Genomic DNA, 16,125 nt, shown 5'->3' with positions numbered 1-16,125 from the left:
AAAATTGTCTGTTTACTGAACAGTAAAATATAAACTCTATCCTCCCACCAAAAAAAAAGAGGGGGAGGGCTTCATTAATCTTGCATATACTTCAGTTTCTTATTTTATAGAAAACAAATAAAATATACTGCTGTCTGGAAAGGCATCCTGCAATAAGAAACTTCGGGGTATTTATTTCTTTTCTGAAGCTGAAAGCAAAGTTGGAACTTGATCATTTCACGTAACACCAGCACACAGAGCACGCTGCTTTACGTAAGGTGTAGATAAAGACATAAAATGCAGGGTGTGGAGATTCTAACTGGGAATAAAACGCAACTTCTTTGCAACAATAGAAGTAATTAGCTAGCAAGATAACTTACCATGGAAAGGAGCAAGGCAATTAACATGGAGTCATTAAATCAAATCTTCATGTCATTGTAAAAGATACACCCAACAAGATCTAACCACAGCCTGTTGGCTTCACAGCATTCAGTCACTCAGAGGAAGAGAATCGAGTCTCCGTACTCCAGAACTACAAACTGAAGGCGTGGGAGTGGTACAAAGCCACAGCCGCCCACTTGTCCAGCAGCAGTGCAGAACAGCAGCCGGTCCATTCCTCTTTGATGACATTTCAGTGGCACTTTCAAACGCAGGGCTTTCTCTCAGGTTTTACTCACATCTTTAAATTATTTCTCTTGTTCCACGTTATGACAAGAGGGAAGTAGACCTGCCACTAACTTGTCGACTGGGGACACATATGGAAGTCCTGTTAGGATAGTCCATTGCACAGATCGAAACCACTAGGGTGCTTTTTAGCACTCTCAAACACCCCCGTCTTTTAGCCATTTTGGAAACCCCAAGGGAAGCAGTGCTGAGAAACAATGAGTGCAATCAGATTCTGTTGAACAAACGAACTGCAGAACAGGCCCTCAGTGTCCCACTGAGCTAACATGGTTTCAGCAAAGATCCTTTGTAGTGGATCCCACTGTTGTCCACCCAGCTTCTGGTCAGCACCAAACCAGCCAGACCCCAGAAGCACAGCAGCACCTGATAAACAGGAGACAGCTCACGCAATACAAGCAACACGCAGCAGAAGTAAACTGGAATTTACAAGCCCAATGAGGACATAACTGTTAGCTACACTTTAAATGACAGATCATCACCAATCAGGACATCATACCAGAACAGAATATACACACCTGTAATGATGACTGCATCTTTCATAGCATTAGTTACCAGTTACATTTACGAACTCTTTAAACTTGTAAGCTACTTACACTGCTATTGCAAACCTAGCCTAAAACATCAGCATCTAGGTTTAATGCATTCTGAGGAACATTTGACTGAAAGAACAATCAGCATAGCAGATACCGCAGTAAGTGGGCACTTCTGAAATGGATTGCAAGAAAACAAATTGTCACTCCACATTCTTGTACCCTTTAAGCTATCAAAGTCTTATCACCATGGTACTTCAGCGTTTGATTAGCAGCTATAAAGGAGGAAAAAAGAAAAAGATTTTTCTTTGGACCACATTTAGCAAATCCTAAGGACATATATTTTTTTATTGAGGAATTATTAACAACAGTTATATTACACCCCATAGGTTCTTTAAAAGTTTATGAAGACTTGACTTCAGTGGCAGACCAATTTACAGCATGTTACAAGGGAAATAAACAGATCAGAAAACAGCAAGCACTGGATATTTTCAGTGAATGTTCTAGCCCCAGAAAACAGAAGAACCATTTTTCTTGCACTGCAGTTTGTCCCAATACAGACCTGTAAATTTACACAAAAGGCAAGACAATCCCAATCCAATCTTAAAATGTCTCAATCATTCAGTCCTTTTCCTTGACCTAACTTATTACTTATCTTCACAGCTCACAGCAGTTTCTTCAGGATGCTCTGTCTTAAATTTTTTATGAGATGGTTCTCCTGGGAGAAGAGACATGCAATGCTCTAAGGATCGCGCAATTTCATCAATTGTCCATTTGTCTTCATGAAGTGCATGCTCCTCTAGCGTAAATGGCCCGTGTTTGGTTCGGGTCAGCTCCTGCATGCTGGCACAGGTAGAGAGTTCTACAGTACAGAAGAAAAGAGACTTTAGAAGAAGTGCACGGTCAAATTTAACTATTCGCAATGTACTTTTATATGTACTTTTATATGTAGCCTTCTACATTATTCTGCTTAGCTTGAAAAGGCAGTTTGTGGAGATTCAACACTCATTTACATCTTCTTAAGTCTGAGGCGAGGAATTCCTTTGATTTCAGTAGATCTCCACTGCAGTAAGAGTTCAAAATCTGACAGGAAGTTGTCAGGAGGTTTTCCAGATTTAAATCAGAATGATGAGAGAGAAATAATGACATAAAATAAAAGCAGAACATTCTGTACAGAACATTCAAGTGACTTAGAAGACCATGTGCTATTTTCCATGCTTTTTGGAAAAGCATTTGTCCGTGTTTTTCAACATTTTGATCCTGTGCCACTCATCAGGATAATATAAACTAGGATAAGGAAAAATTCAAAATATAAACCAATGCTACGATGGGTTAAATACAAGTAGGACAGAATTACGTAATGAGGGGTTACAAAAGATAACCCCTTTTGTTTGTCAGCAACTGGAACTGACTTGAAAGTGCACAGGTGTACTAAAATATTCTTGTCCATACTTGCAGATGCAGGAGGATTTTTACTGCATTTCATACTCTGAAAAAGAGCCAGCTGGCTAGAGACTTTATCTTGGTTTGTCTTTAAAGGACGGAACACAACCCAGTATGCTCAGAAGACTGCAAAAGGAGAATCTCTGACTTGCCTAAGTACAAATAACAACATTGAAATTCATAGGGCTCTCCCACATCACTTGGTTTCTTGATCTGCAAATGTATCACTTAAAAAAATTGAAATGGCCTATCTGTTCTCCATCATGCAGTTTGATAGATATAGGGCACAAGACAAATAACCCTGTGGGAAAGCAACACCATTCACAGTAAAAGGAAAGGAGAAAGAAAACACTAGAAAAATCATCACAAACGAAGAAGTCTTTCCAGGAGATAGGGTTTATTATGTGCATGGTAATGTTCTGTGCAATCTGTTTTCAAAATGTGATGAATAATGTTTAAAAAGACAGTGTCTTTCTTCTGCCTCTTCTCACCCTTAATCTGAGTTAGCTTTAACATATGGAGGAGAGAAAAAAAATTCCCACCTTGCCTTGCATTTTCTTGCTCAGTGCTATTCCTTGCTCCATTTTTAGCCCCCAGCCCCCAGGGTCCTCCAGCAATTATTTAGCCTTCATTCCCTCATGCTCCCAAGGAAAATACCCTAGTATATAAAAGCAAGTGATAGCAGTACCAATCTGCAAAACAGCACGGAAGTCTGGTGGCCAGAGATATAAAACATGGTAAGATTTTTCTATAAGCAGACACTTTCATTCCTTAAACCATCACTTTTTTTTTTTCATGCCTACCTTTGCCAATGTCGCTGACCAGGCTCCTGACATAAAAGCCACCGCCACATTCAACATCTGGAATGTTAATAGTGACATGGTAAACTGCCAGCACAATGTGAAATCTACTTTACATAGAGACCATGCTCCCAAACAAATGTAAAAATGCACTAAGCAAACAACCCAGTGATAAAATATTTATAGGATGCAACATCAATTATTCATCCTGTAACATATGTGCGGGTGAGATTGCTAAGCCAAGACAGGAGGGAAGGCAAATACAATGGCAACGGAACTAACTCACTAGAAATTAAGTACTTGCCATGGTATGTTAATAAATGCTTCAGTTCTATTCATTTTAAAGGTTTCAGATGGTTGTTTTGTATTTCTAATGATGAAACCAAATTATTTCCAGAATAGCCTAAACTGACTATCAATGTTTTGTTGTTTTTTTTTTAAGATACTGCACATGAGAAGCTGCAATAAAAGCTGCTGACATTTTAAAATTCACCTTTAACTTTCCCTGCTCTCTCAACCCTTCCCTTCTCCCTCTGCCAGCGATCAGCTGCAAGTCACCCATAAAGTAAGGCCCCAAGTAACACAGCACCAAGTTCTGTCGTTCATACCTGCTCATCATCTAACATCTGGTCCACCAGAGGACTACAGGTCAAGCAGGTACTTCCTCAATGCAAAAGATTATCCTGACCTCACCTGCATCAAATATTTACAATGGTATCTTTGGTTTATTTATTAAGGTGCTTCTTAATGTACTACCCAGGCTTTTTCATGTATGACAGAAGGGTAGGATCCTGTCTCTGCAACCTAGAAAGAGGTCTGACAGTAACTGATGGTGGCCCTTGATGAATTAAGATGCCAGCAGTCTGGGCACTGGGGCAAAGGAATGGGTCAGGGGAAGTAAGGAGACCTGAGAAAGGAGTAGTGAGCTGGAGGCTGCAAAATCATGGACAGATGCAAGTAATCTCCTGGCCAGCCTCTCAGAATTTTCCCTCACAGGAAGATTACATATAATCAGCTTAACTTAAAATCAAAATATGGTGCTTTTACTGCAAAGTGAAAGTCTGCGCACGCAGGCTCACACTAAAATAAGTAGCTGAGGGAAATGAAACCCATTTCTATATCTTAGTCTCATTCTGAGTGTAAATAAGCACTAACAAACTGGGAGCGTCGCTCTATATAATAATCTTTGGCCCTTACCCAGCGTGAACAGTGGTGGCTGGAACTGTTGGAGAGAGAGGCTGTACACTCTTACTGGCCGAGCTGGCTTTGCTTCAACTGCTTCTCCTCTCTTCACCAGAGTTGATAGCCTTTCTCCATCCTTCTTCAAAGCAGAATAGCTGATCAGATAGAGCATGAAAATGCGTTACACTGTTGTAACAGAACAAGCTTCCCATCCTCCAGATCCTGTTAATATTGTACAACAGCATCCATTTTACCCTTCTAATCCTCTCCAAATGCTCACGTACAAAAAATAAAACCTAGCAAGTGCTTCTGAAATCTCCTGGACACAGAATAATCTCATTCACCAGTAGCTATGTAAACGGGAAAACAAGAGACAGTCCTCAAATTAACTCTTGCTGCATGGATTTAAAAGTGTTTCATCACTCAATTTCTAGTTTATGAAAACTAAGGGTTTCTACAAAGGGTACAAGACTTGCAGCAGCTTCTCTCATTCTGCCCCACAGAAGCCTGCAGGACACACCCTGTTTCAGTACTGTGGTGTGGTGAGCACTGGGCATAGCTCGGGCAATGCCTGTAACTCTGCCTTGCACCTTTACTCAACTGAGACCAGGGATTTTCCTGAACAGCAACTGCCAAGTTACAGAGCCTTGTTCCACTATGGAACTTAACAGAAAATAAATAAAGAATTCAGTGATACCGTGACACTTCATCAAAGTTCCAACTCTGGCCCTGAAGAAAAGACGACTATAGAAAAATCAAAAAAGATCTTGCTCAAATTACCGGAGGGTAATTTGAAAAGGTCACACAAACAGAACACCTACTGAACGGCTGACCTTACAGGGCTCGCAGCGGAACCACAGTAACCGATCCATTGCAAATGCAAAGGAAAGCATGTTAGCTTAAATCACCAGAAAAGCCATCTGTCACAAGCTAAGCACTTGCATATTGCCAGTTACCATGGCTCACCTGACTGGAAGAAATTTGTTAAGCTATGGAAGCTTAAATCACTAACAATTTATTCATACTCTAAGTTTTCAGAAAACTAATTTACAGGCGTTGAAGGAACTTCCGTGCTGATGTCATTAAGCCTACCCCTACCCCATAAATAAAATTAAAGCCTTGAGGCTTTCCCTTTTAATTGTAAGACAGGACAGAACAATCCAAGCCCTGCAAAAGCTGCTTAGGACTGTTACTCTGCTTTATATTCACCAACAAAACAGGCTCCAGGTCACCATTTGTGCTTGATGTTCAAATCAGCATGACCTGCAGCTCCAAATGTTAAACTCCTAGGTCTGCCTTGCTTCTACCCTCTTGCCACAACGTGACTTTTTTTATTTCCAACAGAATTGAGTCCTGTTGGCAAGTCCTTATTGCTGAACACCGCTCCTGAGAGTTCTGAACATTGTGGAACTTACAGCGGAGGAACTTGCATGATGTCCCCTGTGAACTTCTGCAGCACATTTTCAAGATCTCTTTTTGTTACCTGGTCTGTAGAAATAAAACAACAACTATGTTAGCATCGGTTATTCATGTGGCACCAATGGAACTGATCACATTCTGCAAACAGATACAAAGAAGTGGTCCCTCTTGTCTGAATTTAGATTGGATGAAAAATGCCAGCGATAAAAAACAGAATGTAGGTAGGAGTGTGAATTATCACAAGAAGAATGGAACAAACAGTCCAAGGTGATTAAGACAGTCTGGCCGCTTTCAGAAGGGCACAAGTCCCTACACACACTGTTCTGCTTTGCAACTTTTCCTCCCTCGGGACTACAAATTCATTTTTCTTGGAAACCAGGCAAAACTACAAAACTTGTCCTAGTCTAATCTGTGTTAAAGGGCTAAGAAGAATAAAATGCTCATCTAACATTGACAACTACTCTTAAGAGTACATAACTGTACTCATGGGAAAATTCCAACAGGTTACTAGTGAAAAAACACTGCATTTTTTTTTCCTATTGAAGAAAGACTACATCTGGAACAACATACTAAATTCCTCCATCAAACATCTAACCTGCAGATGCTCACAAAGGCATGGTTACATATTAAGTAAGGCAATTTTACTGAAGAAATCCTGGAAAAGAAAGTAACTGCTTTAGGAAATCTACTCTCGAGTACACTTGCAAACCTGCCCCACTTTTATTAGAAGGCTATAACTGAAGTAGCTGGTTGCACTGGTCCTTTGAAATACTAGCAACAGGGATGACGTTCATCCCTGATTTGTTTAGAGTACAAACATAAGATCCGTAATCAAAATGCCCTTCAGTAACTAGTCATGTGCCTCCTAAGCTATATTCTAGTGGTAGACTTGGCAGTACTAGGCTAATGGTTGGACTTGGTGATCTTGGAGGTCTTCTCCAACCTAAGTGATTCTATAATTCTATGATGTTATTAGTGTCGCATGAAGTCAACAGCATCCCTGAACATAAATAAAATTATATTATTTATTGCCCCTTCATTAAGTTTTGGAGAAGACCTGTGCTTGCAGCCCTTACAGAACAGCTGTACTTCATGCTGTAAGTAAAAAGGAAGAGTTTTCTTTCCACTGCAACTTCTGAAGATGGCAATGTGGCACCTCATTTTGGCCAAGCACATTTTGCAGCCTTAGGAGCACATGCTGCCCTGAAGCGTTACTAACTGCAAGGTTGCAAGGCACACGGGTCAGCCAGGGATACTGAGGATGAACAATGCGCAGCAGAACATGGGGTAGGAATGACAAAATTGTTTGCACAGTAAGCCTGGGTCATCTTCTGAAGAGGTTCTTACATGGCTGTGCAAATCTGATAGCATTGCTGTAGTTTAGCAGTGCATCACATCAAAATTACACAGAAAAATTAGCTTGACTCAGCTCCATGCCTGTGATCCTGGTCTGCCTTCTTGCAAAACCCAGGCTGTTTCAGGCTAGAATTTAGTATTTAATATCTAAGGGGAAAAAAAAAAAATCCCCATGTGAGGAATGATGCATTAAGCCATTAACGAAGCTGTGCAGCGTGTTATCAAAGTAAATATTTATAGATGAGTTTGCTAAGATACAGGATAAATCATATTTGTCTTCTGCGATGCATCATAGCACAATCTGGTCAGTATTAAATTCTGAAAATCTCAAAACATTTTTTTTTTTTCCTTCCCATGTGCACTGCCTTTGTGTCAGTGGGCTGTACTGGATTCTTACTCTCCCTTACAGCAAGCTGGTGCAGCTTCCGCCCAGCTCTCCGACGAAAAAGAATGCCCCATTAATCCAGTCCCAAGCAAACACTTTCACTATGTCTAAATTGTGTATTTGTCCCAGGCACCAGTCTGGACTCGTGTCTCCGCAGAGCACACAGCCCACGCTGTGAGCTAGCTCCTTCGCTGCCGTTCAGCTCCCCCAGTCCTGCCCAGCAGAGCCATCTCCCTTCTGGCCCCGTGCCCGCAGGTCTCCCTCCCCTGGCTGTGGGCTCGGGTTTAGTAGGTTAACAGCCTGCCTTGGCAGCAAGTTCAGAGCAGCATTTGCTCACAACCCTCCATCAAGCAGGGAAGATGAACACGTTCACAAAGGCTAAATGGTTTCAGCTGCTCCAAAACGTTCTCTCCCCATCCTCTGCTCCCTGAGAGCAAGGGCCAGAGAGGTTTCTGCAGGACTTATTTGTCACAGATCCCAATCACCCTCGCTACCGAGAACTAGCCTACTCTCCTCAGTAACCTAATTGCAAATGCTAAGTTTTGCTAGAAGCTGGGCTTAAACTGCATCTCTCTGCCCTTTCAGGGAGAGCCGTCCCAGGAGTAAAGACAGCCCTAGCTTCAAACAAGATGAGTGCAGCTGCTCTGTGTGCACACTATTTGAAATACCTTTATTTCAGACTGTTTTCTAAATTTCTTCATAAGCCTTTAGACTGACGGTGGGTTCTATGATGTCTGCACAGGCCGTGCTTCTTCCAGTGGACCGTTCCCTACAATTCTACCAGCACCCCAAAGCACCCAAAGCTTCTGGTCTTGAAGGCTTCTAAAACATTTAGAATGATGTTTTCAGCTTCTAGGATGAACATTTTCAACAGTTATACTTCTAAACACTGATAACTGTTGACCAATTTTCCTGCTGCAATCATAAAGGAAGGGAAATAAGTTCCCAAACCAAAAGGCGCCAGCTGTGCCACAGCCTCAAGAAGCCTCCACTGAAGGGTGATCTTGCCCTGTGCTTTCTAACAAGCGATACCAGAACAGACCGCAAGATCACAATAATTAACTGTGACAGTCCAAGGGAACTACAGCAAGTGGCCTCAGCTCAGTCTGGCAGCAATTGTCTGTAACAGACAAGCAGAAAGCTGCAAGGACTACTTTTATTTATTTATTTATAAATTATTCAGGTAGCTCTATTAAACACATTTTCACAGAATCAGCAGAAACTTTTAGAAAACCCTGAGAAATTCTGTGCCCCATGTCTGGATGCAGTCTCTGAGCAGCTGGGAGGAAGTGGGCTTCAGAACGCACATTCCTGTGAGTAGTTGCAGAACGGCTGCAAGCGTTAACATCCTCAGAAAACTTCAGAGGAACATTAAATCCTCGGTGCTTCCAAAGTCAGCATCCAATAGCCTGGGAGCTGTACGATGCCCTAAGTAAATCTCACGTAGAAATACAAGTTCTTTCTCTGCTAAGAAAGAAACAAAAACTCTCAGAGGTTCAGGAGGGGTTAAACCCAAGCAGTTCTCTTCAACACATCCTTTGGTTGTGAGCAAGGCTATTTCACAACAGTTTGCTTTCCAAAGTGCTGTCCAGAGACACCTTGAAGACTAAAACCTAACACTTTCTTACAGCAGGAAACTTTGTTCAGGCACTTTACCCTTGGGGTTCAGTGGAGTCATTCAAGAGGAGTTTTAAACATCTTGCAGGCTGCTTTACTGCCCTCTCCCTGCATTAAGTCCCAGCCCCGGATTCTGCTGGTATTGCAGGATTTGTATTCCCTAGCAGATGCTCACCATCTCCCAGGATCCCTCTAGTTGTCAAGAAAAGCTGAAATTCGTTTGAAAAACCTGCTGTGTATGTTCCTGGAGCAGCAATTAAGATTAGGAATTGGTGTGCCACCCAGAAAGCCAAGCTGCTTTGGAGAAGGCACTGGATAAGAACAGAAATACTGGGTTTATGGAAGATGAGGAAGGAAGAAAATATAAAATACATAGCTAGCATGCAGAAAGAGAAGGGGTACACATTCTCTCATCCTTCTTTATGAGGAATTCAACTCTGATTTGCAGCAATATGGAAAGTTACTGAGGCCAATTTGACGAGAACTCCTTTCAGCAGTCATCTTCAGCAAAAGGAAGCTTTGTCCCCTACCCAGTACTGCACTGCCCCAGAAATACCATTACTTCCCTTCATGAAACTGCATGATGAGTGGGATTGATCTCAGTTTTTAAAGGATAAGCACCTCAAAAACGTGGTTATTTTTAACCCAAATCAGTTCCCCAAGCTTACTTGCCATACAGCATAACAAAAACCTAAAGCACCCTAACAGAAGAGGTGGTGCAGGGGTAGGAAGCTAGTGTAACAGAAGCTGCCAGTGGAAGAAATGCTCATGAAAACCCTGTAAATTCTGTCTGCCATAAGCAATACACAATTAAAAAGCAAGAATAAAGTTTCATGAAAATTATTTTTTCTAATTTGACTATGGGAATTTCATCTATTTGAAATGAACACTCAGTGCACCCACAGCACTCCACTTTGACAAGTATACAAGGACTAGGGAAGCGTCCACCAGCATCAGCAAATGTTGGCTATTAGCAATTCTAATACCACCTGGATAGTTTGTCTTTTAGAAGCTTAGAGAGAAACTTAGAACTAGATCCTGAGGCAGAAGCAAGTGATTCAACATCTCTGAATAGCACTGCCTAGTAAATAACACAATTTACAATGATCCATCGGGTTAAAGGTGCACAAGAAACTCATCCTTGCCTGCCTCATGCAAAAAGAAGGGCTACAAAAGAAAGGAGTGGAACCCAGGCTACCTTTTCATCATGCTATTAAAAAAAAAAAAAAAAAAGATAATTTACTTCATCTGCTTATAACTAGGTACCACAAACAGTGTGGGACCTACACGAGTTGCTAAGCAACCAGTTACCTATTGCTTTTTTTTCCCCCAAGGTTGAGAAAGAACTCATGGCAAACGCATTTGGTGTGTCCCTGTTTAGCCCCACGCTGTTTCTAAGACAGCCCAGGTAGTGTGGCACGTCCACTCCGACACAGTTGCACAGTCAGGATTAAGCAGAAACCTTAAACCCTTACACTATGCTCTGCGGGTCAGAACATTTCCTTTATTAGGACAGAAACTGCAAGCAAGAGCAAGATTTAGTAGGTGAATATATGCAGAGGGTAGTTTATGCCATCCTCATTTTGCACCGAGCAGTCTGTAGTTAACCAGACATCCTGGAGGGAAGATCTAAGTGCTCTTTATTCCTCCACTGGCCTTGAAGAGTGTTACTAAAAGAGCATTCATGAGACTACACACTGTAAGATGAAAATTTTACTGGACACAGCATGCCATTTGTCAGCCTGTTAAAGATTTAAGACGACACAGTCCTGCCCAATTCTATTTTCTCCCCCCAGTCTAGTGTCTGCTTTGGTTTTTTCCCCCAACAGAAATGAACACTTGCACTGGGCAGAATTGCATGAAGCTGGACTGAATTATATGAGCACTGAAGTTGAAGATGAAATAATCTTAGTTTGATTTCATGTTTAAATTTAATCCACACAGTCTCAAATATCTTTTCTGCTTTTCTCAGATAGAGACCGTTTATGCCTTCAAATCACATCAAGCATATTGATTCATTTATGATTACCATAAGGTTTTTCTTCAGTTACTTTTCCTGTAGCATCCAACGTATCAGTAGCTTTGCCCAGCAGTCCAATGGCAGTGTACTTCTGGGAACGAAAAGAGAGAGCTTAGTGAGCCAGCTTTTCTTGTGTTCATTTGGACTGGTTTTGGTTTTTAAATGACTTCAAAACAACAAGGACTCCAAACGAGACCTGGAAGAACACTAACTGTGAGTAAGCCGAAGTAACAACGATAAGACAGGGAGCTCAAAAGAAATTAAATCCTGCATTACATGGGCCTATGACTTTTAGAAGCCCAAGGAAGAATAAAGTAATCTGATTTTTCCTATAAATACATCACTACCATAAAGAAAATAGTGTTAAAGATCCAAGTCCCTGGGGGGTGTCATAAGCCACTGTTTAAGCAAGGCACACAGAGCACCTTTCATGCAGTTTTTCTGTTTCTTTACAATTTTAAAAAACAAACAAACAAAACAAAAAAACAAACACAAAGAACTTGACTTGTGAAAGCAAAACACCCACTTCCAAAGCAAAGCATTGCAACAGCTCAGCCGTGAAACGCAGTGACACACAATAGCCTACAGCTAGAGGAGCTGTGAACATCTGGAAGCCAGTGCAGACATCGTGACTAGTACATGGAGTGCGAGGCCACTGGGTGACATCTCTGCTTGTCATGGGATCGCAGGATATTTCCCTCTCAGGGCTTTCCCTTAAACAGTTATTTGTCGAAAGAACTCTCCAGAATGTGTGTTTGTAGCTTGCAAGAAGGAATTAGCGTGTTCCCAGGCCAGCGGCTCTTGTCTGTGTTGCATTTCACCTGCGTCCTCCTTTTCCACACTTTCACCCCAAGTTCTGCCAGGCTACAGGAATAAGGCAGAACCTGCCGAAGCTGACAGAAAGCTTCCCATGAACCAGAGACTCCCTCTGTACAATGAGTTGGGGTCAAGTTTGGAGATCTTTTCATACCTGAAGGTCCGTGCTTTGAACTACTGCCTATCCTTCTTCCTTACATTTCACTCAGCCCTATCCCCATTTCGATAGCCTAGAAGAGAACAATCAAGGCGGTCCATGCACCTAACTCCCTGTTAAGGCTTCAATTAACTTCTTCCCAATCGAGTTAATAAAAATTTGAATCCAGTCATGAAAAGATGCACCTGCCTGAAGCTGGTTGACCAAACTCACTGGAATGCATCCAAGCACGCATCAGCACTCACATTTTACTCTTTGATGCAATTCATCCTTTTTCATGTACTTGGAAAGAATAAACAAGCTCAAGTAATAACAGTGTACGAATATAAATCACGTCTACAGAAAGGGACTCCTAAGACCTGTCTTGATTTTGCTCTGTGTGACAACCTGCCACTTGAATGCATTTCTTCAAGCAACTGCCATGAAATGGGAACAGCAGAAATAGTTGGACAAAAGGCAGCGGAGTGCAAACTTCAATATAAAAATAGCTATAGCCTTAATGTGGTAAGCAAACTTTTTTTTTTTTTCCTGCAGTAATATGCTGCAAAATTAGGCATTAAAAAATTTATTTTTATTTTTTTAAGTTTACTTTCTTCTGGGAAACATAGCAAAGAACAGGAAGGAATGGATGAAGGCTGCTCCACAATAAATATTTATATCAACTTTGCAGTACATCATCTGCTTTTAGGACCATAAAATTGCTTGCTCTCCGAGACATTTAATGATCTAGTTCTTAACTTTTAATAGCCCAGTTAGAAAGAGACACTATTCAGCAGTTATTTCTAGAGGTTAATAAAAAACGTGAGTAGATCTTAATTCCAGCATGATGAACGGTCTTAGCAGTTCAGTAAAACTTGAAAACTGAAAACTTCAAATCCCTTCAAGTCAGACACTTCAGTTTGAATGCAGTTCTTAGTCTTAATTCTGTTTTTGGCTATGCTGCTTCAGGCTGTCCATTCTAATGACAAGCTTTATTTGACCTCCCTGCAAGGGAGAGATAATATCACGTGTTCATATGTAAACACAAACTGGAGGAACTACACAACCCAGAGCTCTAGACCCGACTCCCTCTTTAGTTTCTGCAAAAACAGAACATAAAGCTATCTTTAAAAAGCCATCCCGAAAGAAAATCCTTAAAAATTGGTTACAAATTGCCATTCCTTAGAGAAACCTTTAAAGAGTCACAAAAGCAGACTCGAGACAGAACCGCAATAATCCACCAAGAAGGCTGTAACAGGGCAGCAAGAATTACAGTTGGTTTACAGATCGGTCTCTGAAGTGCCCTTGGATACCTACAATTATACAGCGTAATTCCTACTGGGCACGTAGTAGGATTTACTTCCCCTGTTTAGTGTCCGGGACCCAGAGCTTGTAGAAGATGAGAGTCTCAATTTAATCTGTTGTGCCTCTTATTTTGTGTCCAAATTCAGCATTAACTCTCCTCAGCCTCTACCTCGCACTGCCCTGGGAAGCACCCAACAGATCCTGACTCATTTAGTAAGTGTTTGGTGACCTTTCCTCACCTGTGTTGGCAATCATTTCTTTCTTCCAGTTTTATAAAACGTATCTGGCAATATTCTTCCTGTACTCAAAGTACAAATCACTGCAGAACAGAGACAGCAACAGCTCACAGCCACACTGACTGCAACCCACACAACCACGGCAGGAGGTATCTCAGGAAAAGCCCAGCAGATCCAGACCATGACAGGAACATCCCGGTACGAGCAGCTCGTCAGAGAACGGTCTGCCAGCTGCCAGCCCCAACACCTCTGCCCCCTGCTTATCTCCAGTGACCAAGACCCAAAGCATTTAAAGACCAAAACCAGCACCTCAGCTTCCCTACAGGACCCTTTGATATGCAAGTGTAGCACATTCAAGGTTAAAATGAAGCACTCCCGGTCACAACTTAAAGCACCCTGCATTAATTTCAGCTTGTGATGATGTTCTGCATGGCCCCGAAGCAGCCTCCCAGCTGTCAGAACAGCGTGACCCCGAGGGGATGCAGACCTTCAGACAACATTCAGGCACTGGCGAATCTCTCTGCTGCCTAGAAAACATTTGTCTTGATGTTATGACAACTGCAACAAGAGGCAGCAAAGTGATCAGAAGCCCTCAAGTACAAGCAACTCTTTCATTCACACTAGTGAGGAGCTGACCTCGAGGTGCTTTAGGTTGACAGAGCACTGCACTCCATCCCTTACGATATAAGGAGGAAACCGTCCTGCAGCCTCAGGGACATGCATGGTGGGAGCAGCCCCAACAAGACCAGAAAGATGGGAAGTGCTTTGGTAGCCATATGGCTGCTACCACACCTGTGATCAGGAAGGCACGCCATAAAAGCCAGGACCAGAGAAAAACAGGACCACAGGAACCCTTAAGAAACAAATTACAAACCCTCCAGTACACCTGAAAGATCAAGGGAAGAGAAATTTTGTTTTAGTCACAACTGTAGGCACAATCAAAATTCTCACAGTCAATACACATGATGCTCACAATCATGTTTTAGGAAGAGAAAAAGGCATCATTTGCCTTTTTGACTTCAAATCCAATTTAAGAGAAATCCTGATACTGGGTGGGAGGGGAACGAAACTATAAACATAAAAAGAGAGAAATTACAGGACTTTGTCAGTGCACATATTTAACTGCGCACTGGGAGGAGAAAGGAGGAGGAGGAGGAGCAGGAGGAGGAATCCTCTCCTGCTTGAGGGTTCCTGCAGCGAGCAAGCCATTAGCTGCACAGGGCTGAAGCCCCTGGGCTGCCTGCCAGGCACATCTGCCCCACTTATCAGTGCAAGTGCCAGACAGACCAGGGAACGGAACTTCTCGATTTTAATTGTTAATGTATCAAAGGGTGGTGTGGGTTTTTTTGGTTGTTTGTTTGTTTGGAAAGAAGCCAGATAGCTGAAATCTTAGATTATAGCATGTTTAAAAGCTTTTTTCAAACATGGAAACGCAACGCTTTGGAGGAGCTAGACAGCAGCACACGTAGTTATGAAATAAGGTCACTAGAAGCTGTCAGGAAGATTTTAAGATGGTTCCCACTGTAAGAAGTTCCCAGCAAAGCAGACTCCCTGGAAGAGGCAGGTCGTAAGAGTTCACCCAAGGATGACCCATTTTCTAATCACAGCAGCAACCGAATGCAGAAGTGTAAAAGGAAAGGAGAGATCCCAGCCCCTGTGCAGGAGGCTGAAAGCCAGGGAAGAGAAGCCACAGCTGATAGAAAGTCAATTTATGCAAACTGGTGCCTGCATGGGGCTGACGAGTTTGAGAGAACACACACAAAAAAAAAAAAATCAACAAAAATAAATAAATAATGATGAAAAAAAGTGGTCTAGGGAACCTGAAAGAAATCGGAGGCAGCACCCAGCAGGCAAACACTGACTAGAATTACTGCTCCCATGACTAATCCATTCGACCTGTATGCCTGGTGCAAGCAGTTATATTTTTGTAAACTTCAGCCAAAGAAGCCTTCAGCTCTCAGCTTTACACTGGCATTCGGTTTGTATGCGATGATTTCTGAAGCACGACTAAGATGCTCCGGATTTACACGTTACATAACTGGTGCTTGCTGTTTGTGTAGCATCAGCAGTGACCAATGGCCTCCCGCATGCTAATCATCCACCCAAACAGACGGGTACACGGGGTAGACAAATAAGCTGGAAAAAAAAAAAAGAGAGGGTTGCCATAGTTTCAATTATTTTCCGAAACAAAGCACTCTCACTAAGTAGATTCTAATA

At 42.0% G+C, this 16,125-nt stretch overlaps 1 protein-coding gene across 1 annotated transcript in view; it reads right to left on the bottom strand.

Annotated features, from left to right (window-relative positions):
* Nucleotides 1-1,511: 1,511 nt before the first annotated feature.
* TRUB1 (TruB pseudouridine synthase family member 1) overlaps nt 1,512-16,125 on the bottom strand; it is a 29,870-nt gene continuing 15,256 nt past the window's right edge. Inside the window, exons 4-8 of the mRNA XM_032191232.1 lie at nt 11,425-11,506; nt 6,034-6,106; nt 4,634-4,773; nt 3,440-3,496; nt 1,512-2,055 (exon numbers count right to left, since the gene is read on the bottom strand). Of these exons, the coding sequence (XP_032047123.1) occupies nt 1,841-2,055; nt 3,440-3,496; nt 4,634-4,773; nt 6,034-6,106; nt 11,425-11,506 (567 nt within the window). The 3' untranslated portion in view covers nt 1,512-1,840. The remainder of the gene's footprint in view (nt 2,056-3,439; nt 3,497-4,633; nt 4,774-6,033; nt 6,107-11,424; nt 11,507-16,125) is intronic.

This window comes from Aythya fuligula, chromosome 7 (assembly GCF_009819795.1).
Source record: "Aythya fuligula isolate bAytFul2 chromosome 7, bAytFul2.pri, whole genome shotgun sequence".
NCBI classification, from domain to species: Eukaryota; Metazoa; Chordata; class Aves; order Anseriformes; family Anatidae; genus Aythya; species Aythya fuligula.
This window is presented reverse-complemented; position numbering and strand designations above follow the sequence as displayed.